Source organism: Podarcis liolepis (assembly GCF_965112155.1).
Source record: "Podarcis liolepis genome assembly, chromosome: 3".
NCBI lineage: Eukaryota > Metazoa > Chordata > Lepidosauria > Squamata > Lacertidae > Podarcis > Podarcis liolepis.
Window position 1 is genome coordinate 5,140,541 of NC_139557.1, and position 15,744 is coordinate 5,156,284.

At 41.2% G+C, this 15,744-nt stretch overlaps 1 protein-coding gene across 2 annotated transcripts in view; it reads left to right on the forward strand.

Moving 5' to 3' along the window:
- Positions 1-15,744, forward strand: part of LOC310703121 (cytochrome P450 2K1-like) — a 42,668-nt gene that overhangs the window by 727 nt on the left and 26,197 nt on the right. The window contains exons 2-7 of one of the 2 annotated variants that reach the window (XM_083495204.1): positions 1,361-1,523; positions 4,413-4,562; positions 4,984-5,144; positions 6,736-6,909; positions 11,327-11,474; positions 13,357-13,541. The exons of the other annotated variant lie outside the window; for it this stretch is intronic. Coding sequence (XP_083351330.1) covers positions 1,361-1,523; positions 4,413-4,562; positions 4,984-5,144; positions 6,736-6,909; positions 11,327-11,474; positions 13,357-13,541 — 981 coding nt within the window. The remainder of the gene's footprint in view (positions 1-1,360; positions 1,524-4,412; positions 4,563-4,983; positions 5,145-6,735; positions 6,910-11,326; positions 11,475-13,356; positions 13,542-15,744) is intronic. 2 annotated transcript variants of the gene reach the window in all.

Consider the following 15,744-nt stretch of genomic DNA (forward strand, 5'->3'; position numbering starts at 1 on the left):
ATTTATACTTTGCCCATCTGGCTGGGTTTCTCTGGCCACCCAACAGACTAAGAACATGATAAAACATCAAACATTAAAAACTTTCCTTAAAAGGACTGCCTTCAGGTGTCTTCTAAAAATCAGATAGTTGTTTATTGCCTTGACATCTGATGGGATGGCGTTCCACAGGGCAGGTGCCACTACCGAGAAGGCACTCTGTCTGGTCCCCTGTAACCTCACTTCTCACAGTGAGGGAACCACCATAAGGCCCTGAGCCCTGGACCTGAGTGTCCAGGCTGAACGGTGGGGGTGGAGACGCTCCTTCAGGATACTGGGCCGAGGCCATTTAGGGCTTTAAAGGTCAGCACCAACACTTTGAATAGTGCTTGGAAACATACTGGGAGCCAACGTAGGTCTTTCAGAAGCAGTGGTATATTGTCTCGGCAGTTACTCCCAGTCACCAGTGTAGCTACCGCATTCTAGACTTGTTGCAGTTTCCGGGTCACCTTCAAAAGTAGTCCCACATAGAGCACATTGCAGTAGTACAAGCAGGAGATAACTAGAGCATGCACCACTCTGGCAAGACAGTCTGCTGGCAGATAGGCTCTCAGCCTGCGTACCAGATGGAGCTGGTAGACAGCTGCCCTGGCCACAGAATTGACCTGCGCCCCCATCAACAGCTGTGAGTCCAAAATGAATCCCAGGCTACACATCTGGTCCTTCAGAGGCACAGTTACCCCATTCAGGACCAGGAGTCCTCCACACCTGCCTGCCTCCTGTCCCCCCAAAACAGTACTTCTGTCTTGTCAGGATTCAGCCCCCATCTGTCAGCCACCATCCATCCTCCATCCGCCCCCTGACACTCACACAGGACCTCTTTTTATTTAAAAGAGAGGTAGAGCTGGTTATTATCTGCATACCCAACTAGTGAGAGCCCAGGGGCCTGAACACTCATCCCCCAACACCACTTTCTGGACACGGCCCAGGAGAAAGGAGCGGAACCACCGTATAACAGTGCCCCCAGCTCCCAGCCCCTCTAGACGGTCCAGAAGTATGTCATGGTCGATGGTATCAAAGGTCACAGAGATCGAGCAGAACTAGGAAACAGCTTTCACCTTTGTCCTTAGCCGGCCAGAGATAATCGAGCAACACAACCAAGGCAGTTTCAGTCTCATGATGAGGCTTAAATCATAAATGGAAGGGATCCAAATGGTCCGCATCCTCTAGACGTTCCTGGAGTTGTTCAGCAACCACCCACCCTATCACCTTGCAAAAGAATGGAAGATTTGAGACTGCGTGGTAGCTAATGCAGTCTTGCATTAATATATTCTTTAGGTATGCCAGAACTCTGTTTCCCATTTTTTCTTCCATTGAATTCCAGTTGTCAAAGCAATATGGCCCTGTCTTCAGCATCCAAATGGGACCCCGGAAAATTGTGGTGTTGATAGGATATGAGACAGTAAAGGAGGCTCTGGTTAATCAGGCGGACGCATTTGCAGACAGGCCTACCTTTGCATTATTTCAAGAGCTTGCACAAGGCTTTGGTGAGGCACCTCCCTTTCTATTGGAACTGGTAATGCTTGCAGACACACACTGGTCCCACCAGGTGAACACAATATGTTCCCAAGAAATGGTTCGTAAAATGAGCGTTTGCAAAGCAAGTCATCAAAATCCATTGTTTCCTGTGGGGGAAATCCTTGCCAATTTTTCTTTTCTTTTCTTTTTTTATAAATATTTTTATTAGATTTTCCATTAAAAAAACATTTTTACAAAATCATACATCCATTTTTAACTTAAACCCTTTTCTCTTGTCTCATAATTTGCCGTTTGTTTTTTTATCCTCGTCTCACATTTCCCAATATTATATTGCACTCACATACTCTTAATCACATCATATTTTTTAAACAATATTTCTAACAGTAATTTCACAGAGCTTCTTGAAAGCAAACGAACATTATTTGCTCATCACAGAAATTTTTAATATATTCTGTAAATTTCTTCCAGTCCTCGGAGAATCTCTGGTCACGTTGGTTCCTAATTCTCCCCGTCAATCTGTCCATTTCTGCGTATTCCATCAGTTTCATCCTCCATTCTTCTTTCGTAGGCATCTCTTCCTGTTTCCATTTCTGTGCCAGCAAAATTCTGGCTGCTGTTACTGCATACAAAACTAATTTCACATCTTTTTTACTAATTTCATTATCCAGTATTCCCGATAAGAAAACTTCTGGTTTTTTAACAAAAGTATATTTCAACATTTTCTTTAACTCATTATAGATCATCTCCCAGAAGCTTTTTACCTTCTTACATTCCCACCACATATGGTAAAATGTTCCTTCTGTCTCCTTACACTTCCAACATTTATTACACACTTTATACCTTTTACCCAGTTTTACTGGCGTTATATACCATCTGTCAGGGGTTCAGGAGCAGAGGCAAGGGCAAGGGAGGAAACAGAGAGCGAGGGGAGGAGGCAGAAGAAAAGATGAGTGATGACGACGACCCGAGATCTCCGAGTCTTTCCAGTGAATCAGAAGATTCACAGGAAGGAGCACCAGTGGCCAGGGCAAGGAGGACACCCCAGGAAGAAAGGGCCAGAGGGGACTCAGAGGGGAGCAGTTGGAAATCGGGACCAGCGTCACTGACAGAGAGCAGGGGAGAGGAAGGGCGCCAGTTATCAAGCGCTGGCAGCTCACAACAGGAGGGAGGGCACGAGTCAGGAGTGGCCACACCTCCATCGGGGAGCGAAGAAACGGTTAAGCGGAAAGGTGGAAGGTTGGGCGCGCGCGCCAAGTTCAAATGCACAGGAAGGTGGCGCAGTAAGTAGCCCGGAAAGGGAGCCAGGTCCTAAAGCCTAGCGCAAGGAGACAGGAGGGTCCGGGGGGTCAGCGTCAGAAGAATCCCGGAAGGAAGAGACCCCGGGGGGCAGAGGGACCCAGAGAAGAATGGTCAGGCGGAAAAGGTGGAGTAAGGCTAGGTTAGTAAGCTGGTGCACAGGGGGCGGAGACTCAGACGGAGCTTCGCCGGTCTAACCCTTAAGACGTAGAGTTGCGCGCAGCAGCTTGAGAATGGAAACTGTAACTCAATAAAAGACTTTTACAAGTGGCCGCTGGCTAGCGTGATCCTCTGTGAGCTAGGATCTGGAAGCAGCTCTGACACCATCTATATAACATCTTCATAACATTTTCCTTAATCGTTGTACAAGCTGTAAACTTTAACCCATCCTTCCATAATTTAGTCCATTTTTCAAATTCAATATTATATCTGAAATCTCTAGCCCAACTAATCATTACAGATTTAACCTCTTCGTCCACAGTATTCCATTCCAACAATATCTTATACATTTTAGATAAATTTTTCACTTCATTGTTTAAGATTTCTTGTTGAAATCTAGATTCTTTTTCAGAATATCCCCTCTCTAAAAACTCTTTTTTAAACATTTCATTTAACTGAAAATAATGCAGCCAATCCTTAACATACTCTTTTACTTCTTCATATGGTTTCAATTTCCACTTATTTCCTTCCCTTTTTAATAGTTTCTCATATGTTATCCATCTCCCACTCATATTTATCTTTTTAATACTCATAACCTCTAATGGTGATAACCAATGTGGAATCTTTGGTTCTAATACATTTTTATACCTATTCCAAACTCCAATCAAAGATCCTCTAAAGATGTGGTTTTCAAACCCTTTATGTATTCTTTTTTTATCATACCATAAATAACGTGTTCCAACCGAATCTATTATCATAGCCTTCTAAATCCAATAATTCAATCCTTGCCAATTTTTCAACCCACCTCAGTGCCTTTGACATTGACAGAGTATCTGCAGGCATTAGGCTGAGAATGTGTCACAAAAAGTGTCACCTGTGGATTTCTGAAGATCAAGCTAAAATGTTAGAAAGAGTGGACCAGGTCAGCCTTTTTTGGTCTTGACTTTCAGTGGATAAGTGGTGCTCTGTTGAAGAAGCAAAAATGGAGACCATTTAAAGCAAACCTTTCCCATTCCCACCTTCTTCCAAACAGTCATATTGTAGAGGAGGGGGAAAATGAGACAGGAGGATTGTGAATAATAGTCACACAGCAAAGTAATTCCACACAACAAGGGGAAACTGACTGACCATTTTCTGCCCCAGACTATATAGAGAAGAAAAATGAAGGAGGCATAATGGAATACAAAATAACAAGCTGAGTTCTGCTGGGACGCCTGACATGTACAAACCACCCTCTACTCTATCCTACACTTAGTAGGGGAAAATATTGTTCCATGTGTTCTCAGGTCATGCTCTGATGACACAGCTGCCAGCTCCGAAGTCTGAATGGGAGAATAGCTGGGATCCATTCTCAGTTCCATGGAAGAAATGCAGAACACAATTTATTGATATTTTTGTACAATGGCCATGCAGACATGAAACCTTTCCTCCCGTCTCTTCAGGTGTAATTCTGTCTAATGGTGAGAACTGGAAAGTGATGCGGCGGTTTGCTTTAAGCACATTACGGGACTACGGAATGGGAAAGAGGACCATAGAGGATAGAATTGTTGAGGAATGCAGTGTCCTGATAAAGAAATTTGAATCTTATGAAGGTGGGTTGGTGTTTTCCTCTGGTGCATAGCTACACTACCATTGTTTAAAGGTGCCAAGACTATTGTGTTACATATTCCTAAATTCCAGAAGCACAGATCCCAGGGTTCCCTGCAATTGGTCTGTTCCTGTAATGTGCAGATTGTACTGCAATAACTCCTGTGACTTCCAAGCATTTCTTAGCCCAGCTATGGCCACATCCAGCAGCACTTAAGATCAGTTTATTTATATTGTTTAATGATATCCCCCAACTTGCGTTAGCAAGTTCTATATCTTAGCAGAGGAAACAGGAAGTTTTCTCCTGGCTGGTAGAAAGCATCCCATAGCATGTCCATTCTAGGAATGTTGTACTTGACTCCTATGTTTTTTACATCCCACATTTTTAAAAGAATATTTTTGTTTAACTGTCATATTTATGTATAGGAAACCCATTTGAGACCAGCACAATTATGAATGCAGCTGTTGCCAATATCATAGTGGCCCTACTACTAGACAAGCGATTTGATTATGAAGATCCCACATACATAAGACTTCTGAAGTTGGTCAATGAAAGTGCCCTGCTTTTTGGAAGCTTCTCAGTCACGGTAATCTATTTTTTCCATTTAAAACAAACAGTTGAGGGGCCACCAGGTGGCGCATTGGAAGATGGCCGACAATAACATCTCTCCGACCCACACGAGGTAATTAAGAGGCTGCTATGGGGAGTATGCAGCCTTCCCGCCCCCCCCAGGACATGGGGGGGACTGCCTTGCCAGCGGTGTCCATAATTCACCCCCGGATTCGAAAGAAGGGGGTGCGGACACTTGGCAAAAGCCCTCAGGTGAAGTCGGCTCTTCCTGACGCTGTCTCCAATCAGCGCACTGGTTCACTTTAGCTCGAAATATATAATTGGAAACATATAATTGGAAAGAAGCTAAAGCACATACATCAAGCGAAGATCGGGAGTTAAGACTGCTGATTAATGGATCTCTGTGAGCGGGGCGGCGGGCGGGACAAATAAATCAAGTGATGAATCACTATTAAGAGACTGTTATGTTTGGAGTGAAACGGAAAGGGGGTGGAGGAAAAAACTTTTCTTTCTTTTGCCTTATGTGAGTATTAATAACCCTCCACTCCAGAGAGAAGAATCATTGCATTTTATTAATCACAAGCAGGAATTTAAGAACTGTATGGAGTGAATTATTGATCAAAGAGAGGATTGGTAAACATTGGAGAACAGAGGAAAGTTTTATGACGCAGTTTTAAATGGTGTCTCGCTAAGACAGGCTTACCTAAGAAGGACGGGGGCAGGAGGACCAGGGTCATCGGAATGTGAATGATGTTTGGAATGTGATCTAGACCTGGCAGAGCCCTCTGAGATATGCTGAGATATGCTTGGCAAGCCTGGGAAAATTAACAGACAGACAGACAGAGGGAAAGATCTTTGTGGAGGTGTGGAAATGGCGTCTGTCTTTATGTGATATGATTTTTGGAGAGTGTAAAACCCACACAGAGGATGTTTGTTTTCAACCCGCTTGTGAAGATTATCAGAGATCGCAAAGAAAGGAATATATGATAACAACAAGAAGATGAAGAAAGTAACAAAGAGACTATCTGGACAGAACTGGATAGAACTGTCTAATTAAAGCAGCAATATAAGTGATGCTTGGACCCCTGTTCGGAGCTTGAAGTATGGGTACCCCCAACAAAAATTTAAAAATCTGGCTGTATAATTTGGAACTAATGTGATTTGGAAATAATGTGATTTGATTGGCCTGTTAATAAAAAATTATATCAGAATAAAACAAACAGTTGATTGTAATAACAGTATTCACTAGAAAACACAGAATATTGGTATCTTGAGAAACCTGGTGGTGATTCGAAATATTCAGAAAACTCACACGGCACAGTCATCCCATAAATATAATAAAGTCTTTTTGGACACACGCTTTCTGGCCTCACTGCCGTTAGTACTCCAAGGACAAGGAAAAACAAGTGATAGTTGGTTCCATGATGGCTCAGAAGGGGCCTCCAAGGGCAGATCTCCCTCTCTGATGATGAACCTCCAGAGGAGAACTGCCATAACCTATTAACCCAGGGTTGCACATAAATTATGCTCTGAGAGACCCAGCTGAGAGTACAATACTGAGTTTTTCTAATGTTTTTTTTTCTTTTTTCACATTTTTATCCTTTCAGCTGTATAACATGTTTCCTGCTCTTGGTTTTCTTTTGGGGGCTCGTAAGACTATCATGCAAAACAGAGATGAAATGTTTGCCTTCATAAATGCCACCTTCATAAAACACCTCAGAGATTTGGATGAAAATGACCAGAGGAGCTTTATTGACTCATTTCTTATCCAACAGCAAGAGGTAACGGAGTCTTTTAAGTTGGCCCAGAATAAGCGTTGCCATTTTCAATTCATGTTTTAAGGGCATATTGGCAAGTGAATGCATAAGTTGTAGTCAGGAAGTCTCACTTCAGAAGGGACCAACCTGGCATACTTCCTCCCCTTTCCCAATAGTCAGCCATTGTTAATCTGTTACAGAATTTGCCTCTGCAGGGTCAATGGGTGCATGCTCAACAGCATTTCTGGGGGGGGGGGAAATCCCTGATCAAGAAAACATGTAATTATAGATAATTATGCAGTGATGAGAGGTAATCAAGTCATAAATATTGGTTGCCAGACTCCCTTTTGATACAAGGGACGATGGGATAATGCCTCATGTGCTCAGAAGAAGGCGTTCTTTACACTGGAGGAGGTAGGAAGCTTTGAGGGTGGGGAGGCATCTCAGAGCAAGGAAAAAACATTGGCCCATGCACTGACCAATCAGCCTGAAATTAGGGCTTCAGTTCTTTTAACCATTACTAAGACTGGAAATGAATATGAATTGGAGTTTCTGCTTATCAATTACCGTAATTTGTTGTTTAGTCGTTTAGTCGTGTCCGACTCTTCGTGACCCCATGGACCAGAGCATGCTAGGCACTTCTGTCCTCCACTGCCTCCCGCAGTTTGATCAAACTCATGCTAGTAGCTTCAAGAACACCATCCAACCATCTCATTCTCTGTCGTCCCCTTCTCCTTGTGCCCTCCATCTTTCCCAACATCAGGGTCTTTTCCAGGGAGTCTTCTCTTCTCATGAGGTGGCCAAAGTATTGGAGCCTCAGCTTCACGATCTGTCCTTCCAGTGAGCGCTCAGGGCTGATTTCCTTCAGAATGGAGAGGTTTGATCTTCTTGCAGTCCATGGGACTCTCAAGAGTCTGCTCCAGCACCATAATTCAAAAGCATCAATTCTTCGGCGATCAGCCTTCTTTATGGTCCAGCTCTCACTTCCATACATCACTACTGGGAAAACCATGGCTTTTACTATACGGACCTTTGTTGGCAAGGTGATGTCTCTGCTTTTTAAGATGTTGTCTAGGTTTGCCATCGCCTTTCTCCCAAGGAGCAGGCGTCTTTTAATTTCGTGACTGCTGTCACCATCTGCACTGATCATGGAGCCCAAGAAAGTAAAATCTCTCACTGCCTCCATTTCTTCCCCATCTATTTGCCAGGAGGTGATGGGCCCAGTGGCCATGATCTTCGTTTTTTTGATGTTGAGCTTCAGACCATATTTTGCGCTCTCCTCTTTCACCCTCATTAAAAGGTTCTTTAATTCCTCTTCACTTTCTGCCATCAAGGTTGTGTCATCTGCATATCTGAGGTTGTTGATATTTCTTCCGGCAATCTTAATTCCGGCTTGGGATTCATCCAGCCCAGCCTTTCGCATGATGAATTCTGCATATAAGTTAAATAAGCAGGGAGACAATATACAGCCTTGCCGTACTCCTTTCCCAATTTGGAACCAATCAGTTGTTCCATATCCAGTTCTAACTGTAGCTTCTTGTCCCACATAGAGATTTCGCAGGAGACAGATGAGGTGATCAGGCACTCCCATTTCTTTAAGAACTTGCCATAGTTTGCTGTGGTCAACACAGTCAAAGGCTTTTGCATAGTCAATGAAGCAGAAGTAGATGTCTTTCTGGAACTCTCTAGCTTTCTCCATAATCCAGCGCATGTTTGCAATTTGGTCTCTGGTTCCTCTGCCTCTTCTAAATCCAGCTTGCACTTCTGGGAGTTCTCGGTCCACATACTGCTTGAGCCTTCCTTGTAGAATTTTAAGCATAACCTTGCTAGCATGTGAAATGAGTGAAATTGTGTGGTAGTTGGAGCATTCTTTGGCACTGCCTTTCTTTGGGATTGGGATGTAGACTGATCTTCTCCAATCCCCTGGCCACTGCTGAGTTTTCCAAACTTGCTGGCATATTGAGTGTAGCACCTTAACAGCATCATCTTTTAAAATTTTAAACAGTTCAGCTGGAATACCATCACTTCCACTGGCCTTGTTATTTGCAGTGCTTTCTAAGGCCCATTTGACTTCACTCTCCAGGATGTCTGGCTCAAGGTCAGCAACTACACTACCTGGGGTGTACGAGACATCCATATCTTTCTGGTATAATTCCTCTGTGTATTCTTGCCACCTCTTCTTGATGTCTTCTGCTTCAGTTAGATCTTTACCACTTTTGTCCTTTATTATGGTAATCTTTGTACAAAATGTTCCTTTCATATTTCCGATTTTCTTGAACAGATCTCTGGTTCTTCCCATTCTGTTGCTTTCCTCTATTTCTTTGCATTGCTCGTTTAAGAAGGCCTTCTTGTCTCTCCTTGCTATTCTTTGGAAATCTGCATTCAATTTCCTGTATCTTTCACTATCTCCCTCGCATTTTGCTTGCCTTCTCTCCCCCGCTATTTGTAAGGCCTCGTTGGACAGCCACTTTGCTTTCTTGCATTTCTTTTTCATTGGGATGGTTTTAGTTGCTGCCTCCTGTATAATGTTGCGAGCCTCCACCCATAGTTCTTCAGGCACTCTGTCCAGCAAATCTAAATCCTTAAACCTGTTCCTCACTTCCACTGTGTATTCATAAGGGATTTGGTTTAGATTGTATCTTACCTGTCCAGTGGTTTTTCCTACTTTCTTCAGTTTAAGCTTGAATTTTGCTATAAGGAGCTGATGATCTGAGCCACAGTCAGCTCCAGGTCTTGTTTTTGCTGACTGTATTGAGCTTCTCCATCTTTGGCTGCAGAGAATATAAACAATCTGATTTCGATGTTGCCCATCTGGGGATGTCCATGTGTAGAGTCGTCTCTTGTGTTGTTGGAAAAGTGTGTTTGTGATGACCAGCTTGTTCTCTTGACAGAACTCTATTAGCCTTTGCCCTGCTTCGTTTTGATCTCCAAGGCCAAACTTGCCAGTTGTTCCTTTTATCTCTTGATTCCCTACTTTAGCATTCCAATCCCCTATAATAAGCAGAACATCCTTCTTTGGTGTCACTTCTATAAGGTCTTGTAAGTCTTCATAGAATTGGTCAATTTCAGTTTCTTCAGCACCAGTAGTTGGTGCATAAACTTGGATTACTGTGATGTTAAAAGGTCTGCCTTGGATTCGTATCGAGATCATTCTATCATTTTTGAGACTGCATCCCAGTACAGCTTTCGCCACTCTTTTGTTGACTATGAGGGCCACTCCATTTCTCTTACGGGTTTCTTGCCCACAGTAGTAGATATGATAGTCATCCGAACTGAATTCGCCCATTCCCGTCCATTTTAGCTCACTGATGCCCAGGATGTCAATATTTATTCTTGCCATCTCATTTTTGACCACATCCAACTTACCCAGGTTCATGGTTCTTACATTCCAGGTTCCTATGCAATATTTTTCTTTACAGCATTGGACTTTCCTTTCGCTTCCATGCATATCCACAACTGAGCGTCCTTTCGGCTTTGGCCCAGCCGCTTCATCAGCTCTGGATCTACTTGTACTTGTCCTCTGCTCTTCCCCAGTAGCATGTTGGACACCTTCCGACCTGAGGGGCTCATCTTCCAGCGTCATAACTTTTATATGCCTGTTGTCTTTGTCCATGGAGTTTTCTTGGCAGGGATACTGGAGTGGCTTGCCGGTTCCTACTCCAGGTGGATCACGTTTGGTCAAAACTCTCCACTATGACCTGTTCATCTTGGGTGCCCTGCTCGGCATAGTTCATAGCTTCTTTGAGTTCTTCAAGCCCCTTCGCCACGGCAAGGCAGTGATCCATGAAGCGGAATTACCGTAATTAGCACCCAGAAAAGGAAACAGGTGGTTGGGTGACAACAAAGTTCTAAAAAACAGGTTGGAAATTATTTCTAAAATCAATCTAATTACTGATGAGTTTGAAGAGTTAAAGCAGAAATACAGGCCTGGTGTGCTGGTCCCATGGGTTGCCCGAGAGGCGAGGTCCAAGTCTGTGGTCAAAGGCGCAATGTGGAGGCAGTCCGTAGTAGCTGAAGCTGGGTGCAGGGCAGGGAGTCAGGTGAAGTCAGGAACAGGCATGCAAGCAGGGAGACAGGGCGGGTCATGAGCTCAGGCAGGAAAGCAGGACAGGGTTCAGGCAGGAACTGGCAACCAACAAAGTTTCTGCCGCAAGTTGGGACTGGGGCTGGCCGGCTTTTATCTGCCCCGAGGCATAGGGCAGCCCCGATCCTCTGGTGACTCGCCTCTCCTGGCCTGGAGGCGAGCACTCCTCCTGCAGGAACCCTATATCATCATGATGGCATAGTCTGGAAAACCTGGAATCTCTCACTACTTAGCGACTGGGGTGATGTGCAATGATACTTTGGATCATCGGGTCCAGTCAGGTATTCATTTTTATCTTTGCACATGAAATTTTCTCACTACATTTGTTTTAATCAGTTCATACTCTTTGCAACCCAGGAGGAGAAGAAGAAGAAGACGAATGCATATTTCCACAACGAAAACTTAAAAACTGTTGTGGGTAACTTATTTGCTGCTGGCATGGAGACCACTTCTACCACACTGTGCTGGGGACTGTTACTAATGATGAAATATCCTGAAATTCAGAGTGAGTGCTTTTCATTGGGTTGGCTCCCATTATTCTGAGAAATCTTAATTCCAGTTATATGTAACTAGTAGAGAAATGAAATATTTATAATTTGCATACACACACACACACACACTTGTTCAGTCATAAGTTTTACATTTCAACCTGGACTCCCTCTTTCTGTGGTTCTTTACATTTCATTTCATATTCCTGCATACTCCAAATTATCTCAACATATTCTTCTGTATATATATTCCCGTATATATCCAATAGATTTATTGAAACTGCGGGTTTTTACATTAATCCTGCCAATGTCTTAGTATGTTTACAATTTGTTTGTAAATACACAATAAACCATTTCCATTGCCTTCTAAAAATAATAATAATCTTGTTCTCCCAGTAAGTTTTTCCATTTCTGCGTAGTCCATTAATTTCTGTATCCATTCTTCTCTTGTCGGGACCTCTTCATCGTTCCATTTTTGAGCAAATATTAATCTTGCAGCAATGGTTGCATAAGTAAATAAATTTGTATGAATTTATATAAATGGCATACATAAATAAATTTCTAAATATTCTATACTAAATAAATTTCTAGGTAGTTCTGATCTCATAATTTCCAAAAGAAAAGCTTATGGTTTTTTAAACATCATAAACATCTTTTTCAGTTCATCATATATCATTTCCCAGTAAACTTTAACCTTGTTACAAGACCACCACATATGAAAAATAGTACTTTCTTTCTCTTTACGTTTCCAGCACATATTCAGTTTGGATTTATGCATTTTAGCCAATTTACTAGGTGTCAGGTACCATCTATGAAATATTTTCATATAGTTGTCTCTTAAACTATAATAATTATAATCCTTATCCAACATCGAAATAGGTCGATAGCTCTTAACCAGCTTTGGATCTCTATTTTGTTTATGAATCAAAGTTATGTATACACTCTTCTGGGATTTGGGTAACTCTTCTGTATTCAAAGTTATAGTCATAATATCTTTTAAAGGTTGCATTCGGTAATCTTGTAATTTTTTAATAATATATGCTGAAACTCCATCAGGTCCAGGTGCCTTCTGTAATTTTGCCTGTAAAATTACTTGCTGTAATTGCATCACTGTGACAGGTCTATTCAGAAATGACATTTCAACTTTTGGTATCTGAAGCAGTCTGTTGTCTTCTAAATATTTACCCATTTCTTCTACTTTACCTCATTTGCCTTAATATGGTGCTTTATAATAGATTGCTCTATTATTTTTTTTCAGATTCTCCACAACTCTGCCTCCTACATTTATTCTATCAATGTAGTTTTTTCTTCTTTCTCCTTTATTTGCCAAGCTAATAGTTTCCCTGTTTCTTGGAGGCATATAACTTCCAAGTTTAACTTCTTTACAACATGATCAATTTTATTCACTTAGTCTTATTATTTTGCTTATTTACATTCCCAGTTAGAATTTTCAAAGCCATCTTGTTCCCTATTTATTTGTCTTTTGCCTCTACCTCTGTTGACTCTTCCTCTTCCTGTCCAGCTTCCCTTCCAAATGCTCTTTCTCCAGCTAACTCTTTCCCATATTTTCTCCAGAATTTGTCAGGGTCTGGAGGATCCCCAAATCTTTGTTTTTGACCTTTATATGAAAAAGATACCACTTCAGAATATTCCCAGCAGTGATATTTTAATAATCATCCTGGATGAATTTCTCTCCCTCAGTATATCAGGTTATTGTCTAAATTGTTTGTCCTTCTTAAAAATGCATTTGTTAAATTCTAGAGAGTAAATTTGTGAGCCTATGGAATTGTAGAATGAGTTTGTGGCAGTTTTATGCTTCAGAGATTAATTTTTAAGAGACCTAAGTCACAGAGAGAATCTGAGCAGAAAAATAAACGTTTTTCTTTTCGTTGCCACCAGTAAAGGTCCAAGAAGAAATTGCAAAGGTTGTTGGATCTTCTCAGCCAAGGATTGAACACCGAACAAAAATGCCTTATACAGATGCCGTGGTCCATGAGATCCAGAGGTTTGCCAATATCATCCCAACCAACCTGCCACATGCCACGGCTACAGATGTTACCCTTAATGGCTACTTCATTCCAAAGGTGATCCTTATCATTGAACTGCTGCCTACTAGTTACAATATATTTTAAGGCTTTCCTGGGAGTAAGCCCCTTGGACTTCAATGTGGGTGATATCTGTGCAGACTTGTATAGGATTGCACTGTAAGCATGCAATCTACCCTTAGGAAGCTGTCAGGCATCAGCTTCAACCCATTAAACAGATCTCTCTCTCTTTTTAAAGATACTTATTAAAATTTCAACATATTATAAAAATAAGAGGAAAAAAATAAAAGGAGAAAAAAACCAAAAATGAAAATACAAAGTAAAAAAACAGTTAAAAACAAATCAGTCTTTCCATATCTTATCTTTCATTTGCTTGTTTCCCTGACCTCCTCACACCTCCCTTTTTTGTATTCCAGTCCAATTTAGTTAATTCAGCAAATCCTTTCCCTCTTTGATTTTATCCTAATCTTTTATCTTAATATATTATAACTTTAGATTATAACCTGTTAACAATCCATTTTTACATATTCCTTTACAACATTACTGCTAAAAACCATTTAACTTCAATCCAACATCATTCTAACATTCATTAATTTTGCAGTATTTCTGTAGATAGTCTTTAAATTTCTTCCAATGTTCTTCCACCGACTCTTCTCCCTGGTCTCGGATTCTGCCAGTCATTTCCGCCAGTTCCATATAGTCCATCACCTTCATCTGCCATTCTTCCAGAGTGGGTAAATCTTGTGTCTTCCAATACTTTGCAATAAGTATTCTTGCTGCTGTTGTAGCATACATAAAGAAAGTTCTATCCTTCTTTAACACCAATTGGCCAACCATGCCCAGGAGAAAGGCCTCTGGTTTCTTCGGGAAGGTATATTTAAATACCTTTTTCATTTCATTATAAATCATCTCCCAGAAAGCCTTAATCCTTGGGCACGTCCACCAAAGGTGAAAGAATGTACCTTCAGTTTCTTTACATTTCCAACATTTATTATCGGGCAAATGATAGATTTTTGCAAGCTTGACTGGTGTCATGTACCACCTGTAAATCATTTTCATAATATTCTCTCTTAAGGCATTACATGCCGTAAACTTCATACCTTTGGTCCATAACTGTTCCCAGTCAGCCATCATTATGTTATGTCCAACATCTTGTGCCCATTTAATCATAGCAGATTTCACCATTTCATCCTGAGTATTCCATTTCAACAGCAAGTTATACATCTTTGACAAAATCTTGGTTTTGGGGTCTAACAGTTCTGTTTCCAATTTTGATTTTTCCACCTGGAAGCCAATTTTCTTGTCCAAATTATATGCCTCCATTATCTAATAGTAATGAAGCCAATCTCGCACTTTATTTTTTAGTTTTTCAAAACTCTGCAGTTTAATTTGTCTCCCTCTTGTTCCAAAATTTCCCAATATTTCGGCCATTTGGCCTCCATATTGAGCTTTTTCTGAGCCTTCATTTCCATCGGTGACAACCACCTTGGGGTTTTATTTTCAAGTAGGTCCTTATATCTTATCCAGAAATTAAACAATGCTTTCCTGACAATATGATTTTTAAATGCTTTATGTGCTTTGACCTTATCATACCACAAATATGCATGCTATCCAAATACATTATTAAAACCTTCTAAATCCAAAATGTCTGTGTTTTCAAGAAGCAGCCATTCTTTCAGCCAGCAAAAAGCTGCTGATTCATAATAAAGTTTAAGGTCTGGCAGGGCAAATCCACCTCTTCCCTTTGCGTCCGTTAGTATTTTAAATTTTATTCTAGGCTTCTTGCGCTGTCAGACAAATCTAGAAATATCTCTCTGCCATTTCTTGAAACAATCCATTTTATCCAAAATCTGCAATGTTTGAAACAGAAACAACATTCTGGGCAATACATTCATTTTTATCGCAGCAATACGGCTTAGCAGTGAAAGCTTCAAATTTGACCAAATTTCTAAATCTTTTTTCACTTCAGTCCAGCATTTTTCATAATTGTCTTTAAATAGATTCCCATTTTTAGCTGTCAGGTATTTCACTTTCTTAACCACTCTTAAACCTGTCTCATTCTGAAACCTCTCTCTCTCTCAATCGCTGTTAAGTTTTTCTCTAAGACCTTTGTTTTTAACTTATTCAGTTTAAATCCTGCAACCTGACCAAATTCTTGGATCAGTTCCAGAACTCTTTTAGTACTAGATTCTGGCTCCTGTAATGTCAATACTAAGTCATCTGCAAATGCTCTCAATTTGTA